Source organism: Ostrea edulis, chromosome 3, assembly GCF_947568905.1.
Source record: "Ostrea edulis chromosome 3, xbOstEdul1.1, whole genome shotgun sequence".
In the NCBI taxonomy this organism is placed as follows: domain Eukaryota; kingdom Metazoa; phylum Mollusca; class Bivalvia; order Ostreida; family Ostreidae; genus Ostrea; species Ostrea edulis.
The window spans coordinates 44,709,895-44,732,009 of NC_079166.1; the positions used below are offsets into that span (position 1 = coordinate 44,709,895).

A 22,115-nucleotide genomic window follows, 5' to 3' on the forward strand; every position below is an offset into this window, starting at 1 on the left:
TTAACTTGAAAGTAATATTAAAGAAGAACACATTTTCGTGTAAAACAATTTTTTTAAATCATCTATTCCATAAACCTTTTATGTTTCATTGTTTATAATTTTTAGATCGCCTAACTAAACTCAGGTGACTTATTGCAATTAGTCAGCATCCGTCATCATTCGTTAATTAACATCCATGGCCGAGTGGTTAGAGCATCGCGCTCAAAATCACATGGCCTCTCACCTCTGGTCGGCGTGGGTTCGAATCCTGCTCGTGCCGGTCTCTTCCCAGGTACATTGTATCTATGGTTCTCTCTTAAAAACTGGGTACCACCAGACAACTGAAAAACTGTTGAGTGTGGTGGAAAATAGTAACAACAACAACAAAACCACCCAAAACAATCATAACTAACATTCCAGTTCTTTTCAGATTTGGTATCATCTTTGGGACAAATTGAATATTTGTAAATTTCAGGACCCCTGCACCCCTGGGGCCTTGGGAGTGTGGGGAAAAACTTAAAACAAAAATTTATTGATTTTCAAAAATCATCTTCTCTACAACTGCACATCTACAAGAAAAACTAGATGTATAGTCATGTGTCAGCAGGAAGGCCTCTACAAAAATTGTTAATTTCATGATCGCCGGTGTAGAGATTCTTCAGGGTGGGGCCAAACTTGATATATTACAGGTTGTTTTTTTTTTGTGTAAAACATTTTTTTATAAAAAAAAAAAACAAAAAAAAAACAACATTTTCTTAATGCAATTGATACTACTAGTAAATGGAAACTACGTTTTGTCCATGTTAATAGATATTTAGAATGAGCACTGGTAGCCCTTTACCAAAAAATTTTAATTTCCTGATCCCAAGGGTGGGGGGTTTGGAATCAGGGTAGGGCCTAAGTGGTCAGTGATTAAATGTGTTAATATTTTGAGACTACCACTTTATTATTATTATTTTTTTTTTAGCTTATCTAAGATAAAAGCTCAAGTGAGCTTTTTAGGAGATATGGGACCTTCAGATATGATAAGAGGATGAGAAGATCTACAAACTAGTATCAAGGCCAATCAACTCCAGTGACCTTGACCTCTGACCTTAGAAAATAAAATTGGTATTATTTAAAACCAGGTCTGATAGAGATATGAGATCTTCCGAAATGATGAAAGAATGGTGATATCTAGACAATCCGTCCCTTAGTCGATTCGTCCCATTACCTTCCCTAGACTATCCGTCCCCTAGTTAATCCGTCCTTAGGTCGATTTGGCCCCCAGAAAAAATAATTACTACGTTTATGAACTATTTTTCTAAATGTTATTTACAGTACTGAACAGGTTTAATGACGGACCATTTTGAAGATCGGCTTACATATCCTTGGTATCGGTAGATCAAAAAATATTCCTAAACTTTGAGCAATTCTTTGAACTTCTGGAGTTTTCTTTATATAACTTTTAATAGTTTAAGGTTAAGCTTGGATGCAGAGTTAATTATTTGGTGTTCAATAAAAGGTGTTATTCTTGCAATTAATGATCAAAGATCGTAAAACAAAGCCGTTATGAACTAAACTCTGACAGTTTTAACTAAGGTATTTTCACAATGTTCGATTAATGGACACAATTTTAAATTGATTGCTGTATAAACTTAAATAACGATGCTTTCACAATTAGCACACTTTTTCATAGACAATCATACTGATTATCGCACTTCAAACAAAATTATAAAGTCTAATTGTTGTATAAACAATTTTATTTACATACCTAAATCCGACAGTTATTTAATTATAATATCTAACTTCAGAGACCTAAAATTTGTTTTGTAATATCTCTGCTAAATTGTGTTAAAATATGCATGCAAAAACTTCCCTTTTTTCTTAAGTCATTAATCATTTATTACATGTATTTACTTCATATCCTCTTCGTGTTAATCAGCACATACATGTAAGGCCGTTACAAGTCTGAGACTTCCATGCTTGAATGTCTTGTGTCCATCTCTGGACCTTACCCCATGTCCATCTGTTCTCTTTCATTTCTTTCTGCACTGATTTCCTTCAGGTCTCTTTTGGTCTTCCTTTATAATTTATTATATCTTTGATAAAAAGATTTGGGGGGGGGGGGGGGCAGATCAACTTAGCAAAATGGGCCGGATCGACAATGGGACTAGGGACGGATCGACCTAACACCAAGGATGGTGAGATCTACAAATGTTTATCAAGGTCAAATGATTTCGATGACCTTGACCTCTGACCTTGAACATTCAAAGTCATATAAATTGATAGAGACATTGGATCTTCAGAAATGATAAGAAGATTATGAGATCTACAAACTACTACCAATGTGAAGTGACTCCAGTGACTTTGACCTCTGACCTTAGGTTGTAAACTTAGTATTACTTAAGAACTAGGTCTGAGATGGGATCTTCAGAAATAATGAAATGATGATGGGATCTACAAATTGATATCAAGGTCATGTGACTCCAGTGACCTTGACTGTGAAAATAAATCTGGTATAACTTTAGAACTGGGACTGATAGAGATATGGAATCTTCAGAAATGATAAAAGGAAGTAGTGACCTACAAACTAGTATCTCCAGTGACCTTGACCTTTGACCTTGATTATAAAAACTTGTATAACTTTACAACCGGGACTGATAGAGACATGGAATCATCAACATTAATGAGAGGATGTTGGGACTTACTAGGATCAAGGTCAAGTGACACCAGGTTTACTGAAGGAAAAAGGGGGATTTTTTCAAAGATGTCAAAGTCTTCATGATCTACATTTTTTAAATGAAGTTAAAATTGGCTTGGATTTTGTCAAGCGAGGAAAATAATAGTACTTAGAAAAATCCACTTTTATAGAGCCAGTACTTCATTTGGGAAACTTTATAATCAGTAAATTATAATCGTATCTTGTTCTCTAAAACTCTGTATAAAAACATTTCAAACTTTGATGAATTTTCATTATGTCAAATATTTACAGGTAAGTTATCAAGTATTCGACAAAGGAAGATAACTTTTCTCGGTGTTACGGGCAGCAGTGAGTTTAGTACCATAATTTGGGATTCGTTTAAGGTTCTTAATTGCAGAGAATGTATTACATTTACATGTTAGGTTTTGAGGATCAGGAAAGCTTGCTGTTCATACTGATACTTACTCAGGCCCCTATATTGAGTTTATAGCAATAAGCTTGTATTTCATTGGCTGTATGGGTCAGTGTCATACCGTAAATTAACCTTGTTAAGTTCAAACGTAGAGAGAGAGATGAAAACACGTGTGTGTAATATTAGGAAACTGAGAAAGTGAACAGTAAATACAGATGTATAGAAATTTGTCAACAAGTGTGAATGAATTAAATGACCACAGACTTCAAGTGGAAATGAAATGAAGTTCAATCTAGTTTTTCGAATTTTTTTAGATTGTACTTAAGTTCAAGTTCTTTTAGGATGATTAAAATGTAAAATGTACAATATTCAAATATTTCCACATACATTTTTGTAGATATCGACAGGGGATGCTTACTCCTCCTAGGCATCTGATCCCACCTCTGGTGTTTACATAGAATTCTTCCTGTTGGGTATTATCTTAAAAAGTTAATGTTAAAACATATGACTGCTGTCCGGTACAAAAAATGTAGAAACAATGATACATATTTCACTTCATGTGATATAATCCAAACATTGTGGAGTGAGCTGAGTCTTCATATATACAGAAAGACTTCAGAAAGAGTTGGTTTTAATGTGTCCAATATCATATTAGGTAAATTTCCATTGTCTTTTAATAAAAAAGTTATCAATTTTAATTTTATAATCTTATATGTCAAACAATACATATTTACTTGTTTAATGCAGAATAAAGAACCAAACCTGGTTGGATTATTATGTTATCTAAGGTTAAAATACCATGTGGAAAAATATGCTGCAATCTAAAAGTTTAAAATGTACAGCTTTGATAAAATGTGGACCAGATGGAAGTTTATTTTTGATTGATTTGTTTTATACTAGCTACTTTTCACTTGTGTTTGTTGGGGGGTTGGTTGGGTGTTGTTGTTTTTTCCATTATTTTATTTTTCTCTCTCTTTTGTTTTTGTTTTTCTATTTTTGTACAGCAAGTAACCACAGATTTGATAATTCTATTAAAGAATGAATGAATCAGTGTGAGAGGTATATGTATGTACATATGACAAAAACCGAATAAATTATTTTTTAAAAAGTTCTATGGAAAGTGCAATAGTTATATAAGTCTTTTACATTACAGTATGCACAATTGCATTTCACACTTTCCTCCATTACAGGATGACATCTCGTCTACTGCCAGTACCATAATGGAAGATGCCTCTACCAGAAGTGACACACCGACCCAGGGAGTAGGGGGTCGAAAGGGGAGGGGTCGTAGCAAGAAATGGAGACCTAAACTACAGTTCAAGTGTACAAACTTTGTGAAGGTCTAGTTTATTTAATTTATACATGTTTTCTCACTTTTCTACCTCGTGATAAATTCCGTTGGCAATTGTATAAAATGATTGAGATGTCATTTTTTAAACAAGTTTATTTGCCTTAATACTTACTATTTAAGTAATGAATGATATAGAAATGAATTAGACGATTAATTATGAATAACAGGAGGATCATGGGCAGCCCATATTTGGAATAGATGTTAACAAGAACACTAAGGATGGTGAACCAATCATATTTGCCTCTGTGGGCCACAACAGGGTAGGCCATACTCTCAGCATCCTGTTATCACCAAATCAGTATTTTTGTACATGTACATCTTTGAAAAAATAGGGCAATGCAGTCAAATGAGATGGTAACTGAATTCTGTTAAAGAATGTTTATCAGATCTATAAATTTATTCTTTAGTATTGCAGTCAAGATCGCTTTAGCGACCCCCTGAATTAAGCAATTTGCTGCCATATGTGATCGTGTTTAATCTTTTTTAACTTTACGCATTTAATGAAGGGTATAAAGCATATCCCTGTCTTGTGTAACATTTGTATTTGAAAATATTTTCTGTAAAATTGAACTTAAATGAGTTTAATTTGATGTGTGTTTCAGATTTTGCAGCTTGAAACACATGCATAATAAGTTTCCCAACTATTGTCAATTTCAAAGATTTTAAAATAAAGACCTTTTTTCTTCATTTTCAGGTGACAATTTATGAAAGATATGAAACTTATGATACATTGTTGTATGTAGATAAACATTCTGTAAAGGATAATTTTATCAGATTTAAAACAGTGCCCGGGATAACCCATAAAAGCCAATTAAATGACTTATTTCCGATGAGTACGTCCCTTAATCTTGTAAACAATCTTTATACTTCATTTCAAAATATTATGTCAACTTCTTGGAAAATTTATGTCAAATAAGATAACTAAATTGCCTGGATAACATCATTCATAATAAACACTTACATCTACTGTTTACATGACAATTCAAAAATAAAACCAAGTTCATTCAGTAATAAATATCATTTTCTTCCAGACAGTGCTAATGAGATTTTACATCATCTTTAAACAATTTTCTGATCCTAATATATATATGAACGGGTAATCTATTTCAATCAAGGATGACATTGTAATTAGAAATTCGATGTTCCTATGGAGCCAACTCTATGTACAATATGATTGTAGTAGTATCTTTATTTCTTACAAAGTGCTCTTTGACACGTGTTGTATTGACGTCGTAACAATAATAATTACTAACACAATCCTGGCTTTGTATTTACCACTGGAAATCACGTTGTCCACGTCGCTTCCCTCACCCTTATTGGGATAAAAGACGGAATAATTTCAAGGCAGCATCAATTGAACTATGGATTTTAGATGCGAGCATTTCCTCTCCATTATCTCTAGTTTCAATAAATCTCGGTATTTCTTCTCCTTTATCATGTCTATACACCATGTATTACTGTTGTCATTAAAAATTACAGGGGCTCCGTGGCCGAGTGGTTATTGCGCTCAAAATCACACGGCCTCTCACCTCTGTCGGCGCGGGTTCCAATCCCGCTCGCGCCGGTAAGTGAGAAAGTTTCCCAGTTTACTTTCGGAAGGTCGGTGGTCTCTTCCCAGGTGCATTGTATCTGGGTTCTCTCTTCCACCAATAAAAACTGGGCGTCACCAGATAACTGAAAAATTGTTAAGTGTGGCAGAAAACATCGAAACAAACAAACAAAACAAACATTAAAAATTACAAGGTTATCTTCCTTCAGCGCTTCAGCATGGCTGTGACTGTCTTTTGGTGTTGTAGTCAATCGAATCCTTCCTTGTAATTACTAGGGAAATTACTGTTATTAAATTTGGCTCTCCATCATGTATAAGATCTGTTATCTCCTCTACACTTGTATTTGGAGTTTTATTTTGGAACTCATTTGTTAGCATATGTAAAACAAAAACGTCTGGGGACTGTTAAATTCCGAATTTCATTTACAGTTTCTTACGGAGTGTAAGCCGTTATTGGTTTACTTTGTACTGAGATAAGAGCTTTTCGGGGTTAATTTCTTTGATTGATTGATTGATTGTATCTTGCTTAACGTCTCACTCGAGAATTTTTTACTCATATATAGACGTCACCAAAACTTCAAAGTTAGGCCTATGCTGATTGCTCAGCGTTTACAGCCATTGAGCAGTGGGGGTTCTTTAGCGTGCCACACCTACTGTGACACGGGTCATCCGTTTTTAAGGTCATCTCCGAGGACCCTTGACATCCACATCTGATGCCGAGCGTTTGGCGATGGAACTGTCACTACCTGTTTTAACGACTTATGTCTGTCGCGGTCGGAATTCGAACCCCGGCCTTCCACATGCGGGGCGAACGCTCTAACCACTCGGCCACCGCGGCGGTTAATTTCTTTGATATTAGAGGTAACATTCAATGTGACTCGCAGTTTTCCTTGGCTATTTGGAGTAGATTTTCCAGCGACTTTGAATACATTGCTGTTATCGTCAAAACAATGATGTAGTTTTAAGCTTAGAATGTTCTGGTCTTTCTCGTCCAGCTGGTTTATCATTGCAGAGTCTGATTTCCAGTGCATCCATATGTAATTTTGTGCTTGAGACTTATAACCTTTCAAAATCATCTGAATGAAAGGTGAAGATAACGAACAGTGATCAATCTCATAACTCCTATTAGCAATACAAAATAAAGAGTTGAGCAAACACGGACCCCTGGATATACCAGAGGTGGAACCATGTGTCTAAGAGGGATGCTTATGCCTATATCTTGATCAGGTAAACAGAGTTGTCTGTAGTCAACATAAGTGGCAAAGAACGGCCTAACAATCGGTATGAAACACGTCAGACAGCATTTGACCCAATGATAGGTTGTATTGGCAAACTAGTATAGATCGTTATAACGACCATAGAATTTGAGAAACGCGTCAGATAGCATATGACCCAATGATACGTTGTATTGACGAACTAGTATAGATCGTTATAACGACCATAAAATTTGAGAAATGCTGACTTTAAACGAGACTGTTGAAATCCCTGCACCATCACAACTTGTTTGTCAGTAGCCTGCCTCGATTTAAAAACTGATCACACGCAAAACAAGCTTTTGTGTATAGAATCAGTTGAAATATATACACACCTTATGCAGGTGATAATGGAATATTGCTACATAAATACGGGAAGGTTGAAATCATCCCGTTTGTCAAAAAGTGAAGTTGTTAGTTTGCCGTTAATATTTCATTTTCTCTGAGTAGTTCTCATTTTTGATGCATTAGGTGCAATCATCCCCTGTCGACCGGTCACACCCACCGTGAGCTCTATGTCTTGATAGGTAAACGGAGTAATTTCAGCTGTGGACCTTCATCTCTTCAGAACATCACCACAAAATACCCATGTCCAAAACATGAAGTACTACACATGTGTGCCTAAACTATGTTTAAGAAAGTTAGCTTCTGTGGTTTTGAGCACAACTGCGCAGGATGCTACAACTAAATATTCACAGGTTCAATACTGATCCCTTTGGTGCAAACATATTACACATCTACATGTATTACTGAACCCTATCCAGTTGAATTTTTTTGTGTCAATTCAAATTTTGAAAGGGTTTGGCAGGGACTATGTTTTGTGGCGGAAGGATTGATTAATCCAAAAGTTCTAAATCTGCATGATTAATATTACAGTATCTGTTTCATCCAGTATATCTTCTATTTTTATATTCCTATACGTGTATTTCAGTTTTATAATTTGTAAGTAGTTAAGACTTGGAACTAGATCAAATGTTGTAATTCATTAATTTTTGCTGATTTTTTTTCAAACAGAACACCGATTCTTAAAAACGTTTAAATTCATCTACTCGACATTTTGTATAAAAATTCAGTATTTTCGCCAATAATTCCTAGATTTGATCTCCAATTCCCAATTTTTTTAGTTCCATTTTAAACTTTAAGACATGACCTTGAAAATTATGTGAAATTTTAGAAATTGACATTACTCCTAATATGTTCTTTTAAACTATCGTAATTTTTTCCTATCTCAAGTGCAAAAAGGTCATTATTCATTTCCATTACTAGTATTAAACCTTTTTATCTGTATTGTTAGAAGACATGATTGTGTATCTATTTTATGTAATGATTGATTTGTGTTGCTTATGTTGTGTTGACACCAACAGACAAATCAAGTTAATTGAATACATCTTAAGTGCAAAAAGGTTATGTTTAAAACATTGCGACCCCAGTTTTTCGTTTTAATCTCCTAATTCTCATTCAATGTTGAAATCACTTCCCAAAATTTGATATTGCTCCAAATCTCAGGTGCGAACATCTTTAATGAAAACTGTTGCAGTTACAGCTAGATTGTACCTTCGGCATATCTGGAAAAAATAGACTAAGATCCTTAAAACAAACAGAAAACCTTAAACAGAATTTTTTTTTTTAGAAAAACGTCCACAGTAAAAGTACAATACAAAGAAAAGTTGGAAATACGTTAAAGTAAAGCTGATGTAGCTGTGGAATGTACAAACTGCATATAGATAAACGTGTGACAAAAATGACTAAGGTGTACTGAAAATCCATCTAAATAGGAGAGGTATATCTTCAAAGTCTGGTTTGAATATTGATTTCTTGACTTAAATTTTATCTTCTTCCCTGTGTAGATTTCACTAAAGTCTTATCTACTTCCGCATCTAGATTTGACTGTTCAAAGCATTTTCTGCTTCCATGTAGAGCATACACCACCCACAGCCCCTCTCCATCTGACTGATTGTTCATGGCTTGTTGATGGACTTGGGGAGCTCCAGGTGTAACCTCCTTTTCGTCGTTCTTTTTTTTCTGTTCTTGGACTTGTCTCCATATCAACGTCAGTCTTCACTTTGTCTCCTGACACTGTGGTCTGTGGTCAGTCTTCACCCTGTCTCCTGACATTGTGGTCTGTGGTCAGTCTTCACCCTGTCTCCTGACATTGTGGTCTGTGGTCAGTCTTCACCCTGTCTCCTGACATTGTGGTCTGTGGTCAGTCTTCACTTTGTCTCCTGACACTGTGGTCTGTGGTCTCCATTTCAAGACTTGATAATGATGGTATTTCTTTCTTTTTTAAATGTGTAACCAAACCATTTTCATTGACGTCCTTAAGTAATGTGGATAATTGTGCTGTTTCTCATAGATCCGTATCTTTATTTTTTTCTTTAAAATCTTATCCCTTTACTTTATTTCTTAATTGGTGCACATATGTTGATTAAGTTCTGAATCTTTCTCTCTGTTCCTGCTAGGTTCAATGTTTCAGTATTGTATCGTAAGACAGTGCATTCCTACCTTAGTTCTTGATTTCTTTTTTATCTCCATTTTTTCTTTGTAAATGATGCGATGTTTTCAATTTTCTTTTGACTTTTTGCCGTCCATTCCTATAACGTGTTTCCTTTGCTTATATGAGGACCTGCTTTTACAATAGCTAGTTTCAACAAGAATACCTTTTGAAAGGAGACGAAGGTCGTCAGCTAAGTCTCAGTCCTTTAACTGGTACATCAAGTTCAACTGGTTGTCCTTTTATTTTCCTTCTGTTGGTTCCCATAAGATCCAGCCATGGACAACAGAAAAAGGAAAGAGAAGAGCAAGCGAACTTATCTCGACACCCGATCTGACCGTGTGCAAAGATCTCCCTAACGCCCGATCGGACCGTGTCCAAAGATCTCCCTAACACCCGATCGGACAGCATCTTCTCCAATAATCTCCCTAACACCCGATCTGACCGTGTCCAATGATCTCCCTAACAACCGATCTGACCGTGTCCAATGATCTCCCTAACAACCGATCGAACCGTGTCCAATGATCTCCCTAACACCCTATCGGACCGATTCTTCTCCTATGATGAAAAGTGAAGATAACGAACAGTGATCAATTTCCTAACTCCTACAAGCAATACAAAATAGATAGTTGGGCAAACACGGACCCCTGGACACACCAGAGTTGGGATCAGGAGCCTAGGAGGAGTAAGCATCCCCTGCCGACCGGTCACACCCGCCATAAGCCATGTACCCTGATCAGGTAAACGGAGTTATCCGTAGTGAAAATCAGTGTGCCGAGAACGGCCTAACAATCGGTAAGAAACACGTCAGATAGCATATGACCCAATGATACGTTGTATTGACGAACTAGATCGTTATAACGACCATAGAATTTGCGAAATACTTACTTCAATCGAGATTGTTGAAACCCCTGTACCATCAACTTGTTTGTCAGTAGCCTGCCTCGATTTAAAAACTGACTATACGCAGAACAAGCTCTTGCGTATCGAATCAGTTGAGAGATATAAACACCGTGTGCAGCTGATAATGGAATATTGCTACATGAATATGGGAAGTTGACGATGGAGAAGCTGAAATCATCCCGTTTGTCATACAGTTGAGTTGTCAGTTTGCCTTTAATGTCTACTTTCGATAAAATATACAAGTATGAAGCAGAAGTGGACGACTCTGTGGTGTCTTTTATTTCGAGCTCACAGGGATATATCGAATCGACATATGAATGAAAGTTATTATTGTTAATAGACTAAACGTTGTCGATGTATCTAATTGTCGAATTGAAGGCCACAGCAAGAGATTGTTTCTTCTCATGTAGAAGTTTTTTGTAATAAATTCTGCTTCATATGAATATAAAAACAGGTCAGCTAACAAAGTAGCACAATTCGTGCCCATGGGAATTCCAACAGACTGTTGGAAGACCTGATCACCAAAGACCACGAAGATATTGTCAATGAGGAACTCTAGCATATTTTTATTTCAACTTCAGAGTACTTGTGCGTGGAATCCGAGTGGTGTTTAACAAAGTAAGTTTTTGGATGACTGATCACTAGATATGAATATTTCCTTTTTCCATTTTTGTTGAAGAAGCAACTGTCTATGCTGTCAAAAAGTCTAGTCTTTAATTTATCGTGAGGAATGGTCGTGTATAGTGTTGAAAAGTCATAGGTTTTGATATTATTGATTTTGGAAAAGTTTTGCCATTTCAAGTTTACTAAAAAAAATTTAGAATCCTCATTTGATTAACACCACTTCTGGCATATGTAGTCGCACAGTAAGTTTGAAGTTTCTCCTTCACAGATGTTAATATTTTCGTGAGGAGCAAAGATAGGGGCTTGGTAGAGCACTTAATGAATCCAGCAATGTATCTTTGTTTGTAAGGGTTTTTATGTAGTTTAGGAATCCAGTATAGGTACGGTAACTCATAGTCATTCAACCCATTGACTGGTATATTAAATGTGTCTAAATCTGAAGCATGGTTTTGAAGAATTTCATCTTTTGAAAGGGCAATTGGAGTATAAGTACGATTACCAAAAGTGGTATTAATGCAGAGTTCGTTTAAAATACAGTTGTAATAATGAGCCTTACAAACAAAGACAATGTTGTTACTAGCTTTGTCAGCTGGAATGAAAACATATTCCTCATGTAACCTATCTAATTCTATTATCACTTCTGGTTTACTAAACACAGAAGGATTGGTGGTACGTACTTTTGTTTTAATATGTCTAATGCGGGATTTTAATATTCCTCTTATGCTTTTAACCCATTCTGACAATGTACCAAGTTCTTCTTTTTCATATTTAGCCCATCGTCTGGAATAATCTTCGACAGAATTCATAATAGAGATGAAGTTCTGTCGCCAATTAAAAGACCGAGGTTCTCTGTATTTATGACCTTTTAGAATAAGTGATTTGAGGTCCCCATTTTCAACTATATCAACATCACCAGTAATGACATGTCCAGCTGGACTATATTTGAAAGAAGATGAAGAACACGTTGGTGGATTACGTATAAGATGGTCTATATCTAGGCACTACAAAGTTTGTTTATAATTTAAAAGTTTGGATGCAATAGTAGAAGTATAGCTGTAGGAAATACAGGGTGTAGACTTGAACTTGAAATAAGTTGGAATACACAACTGAACCCTTTTATGACGAAGAATGTTGCTTATGTTGACGGCATTTGTTTGTAAATTTGAGCTTAAGGAACTGGCGGCATGATTTGGAAGAAATATCATCCATGACCCGTGCTGGTTTAAAGAGCCTGTGATAGGCAACATCCATAATCATAGAGTTCAGTCTCATAACACCCGATCGGACCGCGTCTTCTCCTATGATCTCATTAACACCCGATCGGACCACGTCTTCTCCAATTATCTCCCTTTTCATGGGATGTTGTGATTGCTGCTCATCAGCTCCTTTCCATTGATGGACAGTGTTGTCTTTTGATTTGTACACGACTTGTCCCTTTGGAATCCTTTTGGACGGTTCTAATTTCCAATGAGCACGCGCGATATTCATATTTTTCCGCGTTTCGTTAGTAATATCGGGAAATGTTGGATTGATGACACAGCACATTGTAAAATGGAATGATCCATTATTAGCCAATAGATTATGAGTAATAGAAAACAGGTTTTCGAAATGTAATTCAGGTATACACTTCTAGCCGCTGATCGTCATGAGATAGACGAAACTTTTAAATATGATAAAATGTTATATTTTTCATTCGTACTGTATAATGTAAAATATACAAATTAACTGTGAGGTCCGTTCACAGCACCTTGCATCTAGCGGCACCTGGCAATGTACACAGGCTTTCTAGAGTTTTTTGGGGGTTTTTTGTTGTTGCGATTTTCATCGTTTTATCTCTAGTTATTTCCTGGCCGGCCTTGATACCATGTTCAGTTCAGTTCAGTTTACTAGCACAAAACCACACTGTTTACAGGCATGTAATAAGTACACCACATACATGTAGAAAAATTAATTTCATTCATCTTTTACATAAGACGTTCACATCAATATCCACATATAATAATACTGGGAGTACAATGGTGTACACAACACACATTACACCATAAGATTACTAACATAAGCATATGTACGTATATATTGAACACACATCATATCATGACGTGCAATTGATTAAATGCGCTATGAGCATACACTATTTCTATGGGCAGTAGCTTTTTGAAGAAGAAAAAATACAAATATTGTGAAGTTGTTTTCTGTTTCTAAGGCTAAGTAACTGAACAAGATTAAAGGTAGATGACCTTGTCCGATAATATTTTTTTTTAAATGCATATACTACGCCAATGATTATACTACATGGATACATAAAGTGATATTCATCTTCGATTTTGTTTAGATCACATAATTTGTAAATACGATGAGCACGTTCTGTTTGACTGTAACGGCCTTGCTCTATAGCCAATTTATGTAAAGATAGCCTATATTTCGAAAGATAGTGAATAAGGGTTTCCAGGATGCATTTCCTTGGGTAATTCTGTATATCATAGATATTCAACAAGTACTTGTAAGTAAAACATTTAGAAGAGTTTTCAAAGACAGGGTTTCTTTCTTGGATAAATATATCTGTCAGTCTTTGTTTTGACATAGCAAAAAGATTTTGGGGGTAAACACTTTGTGAATACCAGACATTGTTGAAACCAAGAGAGCATAACATATCCTTCACATTAGATACCCATGAATTATGATATGGAAAGACAAACATTTCATCATATTAATTTTTCAATATAAAATTCTGAATACTTAAGACTTCAGTATAGGTAATTTTCTATGTATTATTAAAGATACACGGCCCAATTTTGTATAAGTCATATTATTTGAAGTGAAGTTCTTAACTTTCAATATCAATTTGAGTGTGAACTTTCTCAATATCCTTTCCTATATTGAAACCCCATATTTCTGCTCCATAATTGAGAACACGTGCAACAGAAGTATCAAAGACTTTTAACTTTGTTTGTATATTCAAATGTTTTTGTATACCAAACATGCACTTGCTACCCTGTTGAGCTCATATTTTTTGCGTTAGAGCAAAGTTACCATTGAAATTAAGAGTCACGCCATGTAAAGGGGATGCCGAGTTTTTCAAAAGTTGTTTTAACTTGTGGTATTGCTCGTGTTCTATAAGTTGAGTTATAAGGTGTTGTATATTCTGTATTATACGGAAGAAAGCGTTATGTATCTTTTTGCTGATAGTTTTATTGTGTATTTAGAATACAATAAATTCCGGGCGTCCAGCAATCACGGCTGGCTGTCAGACATTGTATGTTAGCGTTGTGTATTGTTTAATACTGGTAGTCAAGTTGGCATGTGTTTGTTTTCTGCACGTGTATAGACGTGTCATATCTCACCTTTCTTCCTTCCCTGATGTCGCAGGTCTAGGTTTCATAACGTCTGCTTTCGATTCCTTTAGATGCGTATGATATAGTATTGGGTAATATCCAAGTCACACCTCTAGGGCAAATGCATTCCACCGAAGAATCGTGAAATATTGAAACAAGTAAAGCCCTCATAGAAATATTTTTGAAGTACTACGGGCGTGCATTGTGAATGACAATCATAACGATTTTTATATACCCACACGCAGAAAAAAAAATCACTTATATTGAATTTCAAATGTATTGGAAAATACAGAGCTACGTTTCTGCTGAGAATGGCTGAGTAATTGACTAATTGTAGTAACAGTACTAATAAAAAAGGCTCTACTTGTTAGGGTCTGATGTGCAATTGGTGCTCTACATTAGCTGTACTGGAAATCAGCTGTCGATGGAGTACTATCACGATCTGACAGGTGTCACAGCCACGATATAAGATAACAGAACTATAAAGAGCAAGTTTTATATTGAATGCCTTTGGGAGACGGGACTGAGGGGGAAAACACCATTTTTTGTTGTTGAAATTATCATTATACAATTCAATGAATTTGTCAGTATCTAGGGCGGAAGTCGTATGCTCTCACGACCTCCGAATTAGTTGTCCTCGTCTTTACCGTCCGATTTGAAGTATAGAATGCGATTTCTACATGTTCATTTGATCTATCATTTCGCAGCAGAAATATATAATCCAAATTTAACCTCTGGTTTGTAATTAAAAAGCACATAAAGTTTATTAATCAGACGATTATAATTTTGCTTAACCAGTGTTCCAAACAACATCCACACAAAACCATTCGTAGGTCAATTTGACCTTTGGTCCTAACTTATACAGTTTGTAGTTTGACCTTTGAGTTTAGGCGCTTTGGTTCCTAGCAAAATCGTTCGGTTAAATGAAGCGTCCGAAGAACTGAATAATTTTCATATAACTATATGTTCCCACGTTTTGTATTAACAACGGGGAAATGTATTCGATTTTTGTTCATGTACTCTTACATAATTGTGTAATCCAGAATTGACCAATAGGAAGACCGCTATACTAGTTTGGTAAGAATAACCTCTTTCTTGCTGCCGTTCGAGATTGATAGACAAAAATCAAGTTTTAAAATATATACAATTTACAAGTAAAACCTTTGGGAAAATGTTCTAAGAATAGATTTTCTGTATTGTGTTGTTATGTGCGAGGTTCGTTCACAATCTCCCCTCATCACGCACCACTTGGCAACGGATACGGGTTACCTAGAGGGTTTTTCTCAGCTTTTTGGGGTTTTGCGTGGCCGACTCTGATGCCTTAAAGCGGGAGTTTTCTGGTGTATATACTCATTTTGATGTCCATTTCATCAATAACCTGTTGAACAAGACGATTAATTATTATGTTGATTTGCTTACAATTTGACATTACACACAACACAGAAACGATCTGCAAGAATGTCTCGATCTGCGCGTACTGCTTCGCCGACACATCCATCAGCCACCTACTTGGGGAGAAGTTGGCCCAACATAGGCAGTCGCTTCCATTAGACATTATGGCTTATGTTTTCTATAATTATAATATACACCTTCCTAAAATTGTCCGATATTTTGTAGTAATTCCGGATTAATGATGCAAAATAGTTTCCCTAAAAAAAAATCGTCCGGAAGGTGAAGTGTCCGGATCAATGGCATCCGGATTACCGAGGCCTCACTGTCCTATCAAATGAATTGTCCGGATCAATGGCATCCGGATTACCGAGGCCTCACTGTCCTATCAAATGAATTGTCCGGTTCAATGGCATCCGGATTACCGAGGCCTCACTGTCCTATCAAATGAATTGTCCGAATCAATGGCATCCGGATTACCGAGGCCTCACTGTCCTATCAAATGAATTGTCCGGATCAATGGCATCCGGATTACCGAGGCCTCACTGTCCTATCAAATGAATTGTTCCACAGTAGATAATTACTTGTACAGCTCAATTCTGCTCTCAGACTCATCAGATTAACACAGATAACAGGAAGCAAACATAAATATCAAAATTCATTTTATTCAATATACAAAATATCCATGTTATTCCATACAATAAATATGACATTTATGATGCACATTTATGCTATACATGTAAAAAATACACAAACAACAAATATTGTTGATATGTGGGACTACAAATACAGAGGACAAAAGTCCGAGAGCAGACCAAGAAGGATAAGAAAATAGATTATGCATAATATAGAATAGTAGTTGATATGTTAAAAGCAGGCGGCCCAACCAATCAAACTATATTTCATTTGCGTAATCAGTAATTTCCTCTGCATTTTCAATTTCAGAATTAATTCTCAACTTTCAGAGAGTTTTTACAAAACAAAATATAATATATGTGAACCATTGCCAAATGTAACTACATCTTGCAGAATGAGGGTTTCCTTTGACCTTCTTACAAGAAATGTTTTGATTGGTTGGACCACTCATGTGATATGGACTAGAGAGAACCACTGGACTTACAATATCACAAACAACACTGATCATTAGAGGACGGAGCTCACAAGGGCCACTTATGATCGGCAAGAACCAGTGGTAGGACGGAATGACTGTTCTCATGGCACACTGTTAACATCATTGCAAGATTAAAATCTCTATTGAAAATTTTCTTCAGTGGAATCAAATTTGCGCAAATATATCAAATATTTTTCTTTGAAAATACAGCGTAGTTTTGATACTTTGATGAGATTATGCAGACATTAACAGTGCATAAATCCAAAATGTACATAAAAATGGATCATAAATTTCACATTCTCAAATCTTAAATACATCAAAGTCTCTCAAATTCTGTAGCACTATATTTAAATGCTTCATATAAAATAAAGTCTTCATAAGACCACAGAGTTTCATAAAACAATCAGCATTCATAATCATAAACAACAAATGAGATATGTATGACATTGCCTATTTACAATACATGATATCACAGATTCTTTGAACCAAGTCTTCATAATACTAAAAGAGTTACTTCCCCTTCTTTTTCCCATTTGCAGGACTTTTCTTCCCCTTTGCACTTTTCCTTCCCTTTGGAGATTTGGAGGTTTGGTCAGACAATGAAGCAGCCTCTTTTGCCTCGAGTTCCTCCTGCTTTTTGCGTTCTGCCTCGAGATATTTTTGACGAATAGCCTCCCGAGGGGCATTAACTGACTCCCGAGCAGCATCCAGCATAGCCTAATACAAAAACAATGAATGCAGTGCAGTGCCCAAAAGCAATATCACAAATATCAACACAAATAAGCAATTTTATCTTCACACAATCTCTCATACAAATTCTCAAGCAAAAACATGAACAAGTAGATCTATTGAAATTGTGCTGGTAAAAATGCAACATGGGAGTGTGAAATTTGTTAAAGCCTGTAAAGTGTATTTGATAGGTAGTAAGCCAAGAAGAAACAAGATACCAACGACGACACATGGACTAGGAGTATTCAAAGAAAAACAGCTGTAAAAGAATGAAACAACACCAACACAAACTCCACTAAAGCTGGACTACTAGGACGTAAATATACAGGCAATGGAAGTTTGGAGAACACAGAAGACTGGCAATGTATCAACCAAAAACGATAGAGCACCGAAGATAACAAGATGGTGAACAACATTGATAGACAACAAGAAGAGGAGATGAATAATAGCCAGTTGTACAGTGGTCAGGTGGGTTGCTCAAGGACTCCAGACTGGGTTGTGGGTGGCCCATTCACCTGATGGTTGGCACGAATTGTTTGATAAGCAAGAGATATAAGATGTCTATCTTTGTCTAGGCAGTCCTAAGGAGGGATTAGACAAAGTGTTAGTACTGTCAGCAGGAGATTATACAGACTACATGGAACAATGAATCATAATTATCTTATGTTAGGTGAAAATGATCTCCATCCCTTGTCTATTAGTATGAATGAAATTAATTCAGATGAGAAATCCAGGGAATTGTGCAGTAAAGTGACAAGAAATAAGAAGGCAGGATATTAAGATAATGTGAACAATATTTTTTAATGCAGTAAATGTGTATATCAATTTCTGTTAATGTTGTTTCTTGATAGATATGTGCCATACTTGAAGTTGAAATGCAGCTAATCTTTAAACAAAAACTTTAAGATAGATGTGAAGGTAGTATATATTTTTGAACATTGTCATCTAGATGAAGTGGTACGATTATTTGCCCACTGTCAAAACCTTAGGAGACATGTGCCCCATCCCTCCTAATTCTCTAAATCCCCAATAATGAATCTCACCTGTAGCTCCTCGCACTCTTCCAGCTGTCTGATCTTGGTCACGTTGCGTTTCTGTTTATCCTGTTCCCGCCAGGCTTTGACTTGGTCCCTGAATGCTTTGTATTCCTCCACCTGACGTTTCTGTTCCTCCTCACGCCGACGAATCTCTTCATCATCAAGGTAACGAGGTTCACGTTCTGGCTTTCTGATAAATGGCAAAAACCTCAATTCAAATCAATTTTATTTTTTTAAGGGTGTCTTTTATGCTTGAGATTGAAGATCAAAGGGCATACTGTTTTGTTTGAAACTTTAACCATGGTCATAACTTTTGAACTTTACTAGAGATATTACACTTAGAAAACTGGAGGATCAAGGTCAAAGCCATGATACTAATAAAAATAAAGGTCCAAGGATGTGAAAATAACATTGATTGTAAATGAAACACAAATAGAAGATCATAGAGGTGCTTTTGTTTTATTTTTAAATATATTGTGAAGAGAATTGAATTGCATTAGTTTAAAGGACATGAAAGTGCAAGGTGGACCTTATAATGAATTATCAGGATTACTTAATTACTAAATCACACAGTGACACTAGCAATATTTATTTGTTTATTAATTAATGTCTGTGGAAGAAAGTGAATGCTGGATGGGACATTTTTATTCCAAGGGTGATAATTCTGGTGAAAGAAGGTCAATAGACAGGATCTGCAAGTTATTCTCATAAGGTACACAATAAAAATTTGCTAATCATCTAAATAAACATCAGAAAATCAATATATGCACCCAGTGGTTCATGAGCCGAGTTGCATGGGATACACTGTAAAGTCAGGAATGATGTGGAATATTTATTATTGTGAAAAACTAATTTAGTTTTAAACTTTTCGAGTTACCGTCCAGAAACCACATTTGTCTGAAGTTTTCAATCTATTTTCGGTCACTGCGACCTTGACCTTTGCCCTTTTTTCTCCAAAATCAATAGGGGCCTTGCTTTGCATGTATCCAACAATATATCTAAATTTCATTTGATTAGATTGTAAACTTTTCAAATTATCATCCGGAAACCAATTGTTGACGCCCAACTGCCCGCATGCATCACCAAACCAATAGCCAAGTTCAACTTCGTTGAACTCGGCTAAAAAAAAAGGTCCAGAAAACAGTGAATAATTAGTAATTTTTAAAGTCTTAGGGCAATAACTTTGGTGAAAATAGGTCAATTGACATGAAACTCAAACTAATGTTGGGTTATTGAATTTATATTGGTGATTATTGGCAAAGTTGGGTGTAAAAATTCACGAATTTGCTAGAACTTTTTTTTACCCAACGAGTGCCAATATTCACCAATATAAGTTCAGTACCTCCTTTCTTATATAGCTAAACCATACTTCAGTTGTTGATCATTTATTCATTTCTCAGCATTATTGGCAATGATATGAATGCATGCAATATCACAGTTCAACATTCATCCCATTGCAACAATCAATGCTAGTGAAATGTTTCGATAATAATATTTGTAGGTCTTTCACTGTAAATCAGGTTGGAAATATAACTTGAATTAATGGATACTTTTAAAATAGTCAAAATATCGAAACCGGTTACCACAGCTTACCAAAAGATAGCTGGTCTGCCATCTTTGTTTAAAGCTAGTGTGCAATTACATTAACTTGTGCCCAGAATGTTTTAGTGCAGATCCTATTATTTCATAAAAGGTTAAAGTTCAATAATGACCCAGGTATTGCATGCTATAATTTTCTAAAATTTAGGAGCATTTTACTTATCAGTATTAGCTATGTAATAAAACTTTTTCCTTACTTCAGGAAGGGAGAGAAATCCATTTGTTGTAACATCTCTGTAGGGGTGGGGGCAGGAGGTGGTTCCAAAGTCAGATTCTCGTCTCCCTGGTCCCCATGGAGTGACAGTGGTGTTTGTGGTGGGACTTCCTCCTGATCCAGCGGTTTCTCCTCACCTCCCTCCGTTTCCTCTTTGTCATAATCTTGCTTGATGGTATGCATATTCAGATACTTCAACCTTGACTGCATAGCCTGTAATCAGGATGTGCACAGCAGATGTTGAACAGGACAGTTTTAAACTAATGAGCTTGAATCATTGAAATTATTTTCCAATAAACATAGTTTTTTTTGGCTATAATTTTTGACAATGATTCTTCCTCATTCAACAATTTTTCCATTTCGAGTACCTTCGTATAACTGCGACCTGAGAATGGAGTAACCTACCTTGACTGCTCGTCCCTCCTCTGCATTTTCCCATGCCCGTTTGAGGGCTCTTATCTCGTCAGCTCTCTCCGTGTCCTTCTTAACTTCAATATCATCCTAAAGATCGAAGTATTATATCAAAAATTCTATTCCAAAAAGGTTGTAGGATACAAATGGATAAATATTGCTCAAACAATATACAGAATTGTGTGCTGGTGATACTTACAGCTCCACTAGCATCACTTGCGATTCGGAGGTTCCAGTGGGGTTTACTGTGATCAAACTGTTGTGAGGATGGTCTGGATCCCTTCTGGTCTTTATCTTTACCCTTATCCTTGCCCTTAGCCCCACCTTTACCCTTGTCCTTACTACTGGTACTGGCAGCAGTCTTCTCTTGTTTAGGAGGAGAAGGTGGCCTTTCCTTGTTGGCAACTGAAGAAACAGATGTAAAAGATTAAAATCTGAAATTAATTCTATTCTATACAATCAGAATGATTTTGAATCACTTCCACAGTAAGAGACAAAACAATAACCAAAAATTTGTCTTTAGACAATCAATGTACAGTGCAGCAAAATCATAAGCACAAATAAATGATGTTATGCATTTAATTCAGTAACTGGATGTTCTTCAGATTCAGGATAAAAATTTATAAAATGAATTTCTTGAGTTTGAAATTAGGTTGGATTAATGAATTACATTGTAGTCATATCATTATAATGTGCCGTACGATACATTCTGTGATCTACACTATATAGAAATCATGCAAAGAGAGTACTAGCTCTAATATATCATTTCTTTCAATGTATGATCAAATGATTTATTCTACACTTTGTACTGATATCACTAAGCATTTTTTTCTCACGAGACCAAAGTATACTTAAAAAATGAACAGCACATTTGAGCTGTTCATGGTCAATATGATCGGATTTGGATTTGAGGCAAATTCTGTGAATCGTGCTAGCGATTTACAGAGAATTTGCCTCAAATCCAAATCCGTTCATATTGACCATGAACAGCTCAAAAGTGCTGTTCATTTCTTATATTCATATTCATTTACTAAAACACCGTTTGTTT

At 35.9% G+C, this 22,115-nt stretch overlaps 1 protein-coding gene across 28 annotated transcripts in view; it reads right to left on the bottom strand.

The window, feature by feature from the left end:
- Positions 1–16,613: 16,613 nt before the first annotated feature.
- The window catches only part of LOC125673758 (androglobin-like), a 60,814-nt gene continuing 55,312 nt past the window's right edge, over positions 16,614–22,115 (bottom strand). For 27 of the 28 annotated variants that reach the window (XM_048910547.2, XM_056157823.1, XM_056157821.1 and 24 more), the window contains 5 exons: positions 21,267–21,472; positions 21,062–21,157; positions 20,640–20,869; positions 18,850–19,033; positions 16,614–17,794 (listed from right to left, as the gene is read on the bottom strand). In XM_048910547.2, the coding sequence (XP_048766504.2) occupies positions 17,588–17,794; positions 18,850–19,033; positions 20,640–20,869; positions 21,062–21,157; positions 21,267–21,472 (923 nt within the window). In that variant the 3' untranslated portion in view covers positions 16,614–17,587. Of the gene's footprint in view, positions 17,795–18,265; positions 18,388–18,849; positions 19,034–20,639; positions 20,870–21,061; positions 21,158–21,266; positions 21,473–22,115 lie in introns of all 28 variants that reach the window. The other variant, XM_056157816.1, reaches the window with a different exon arrangement.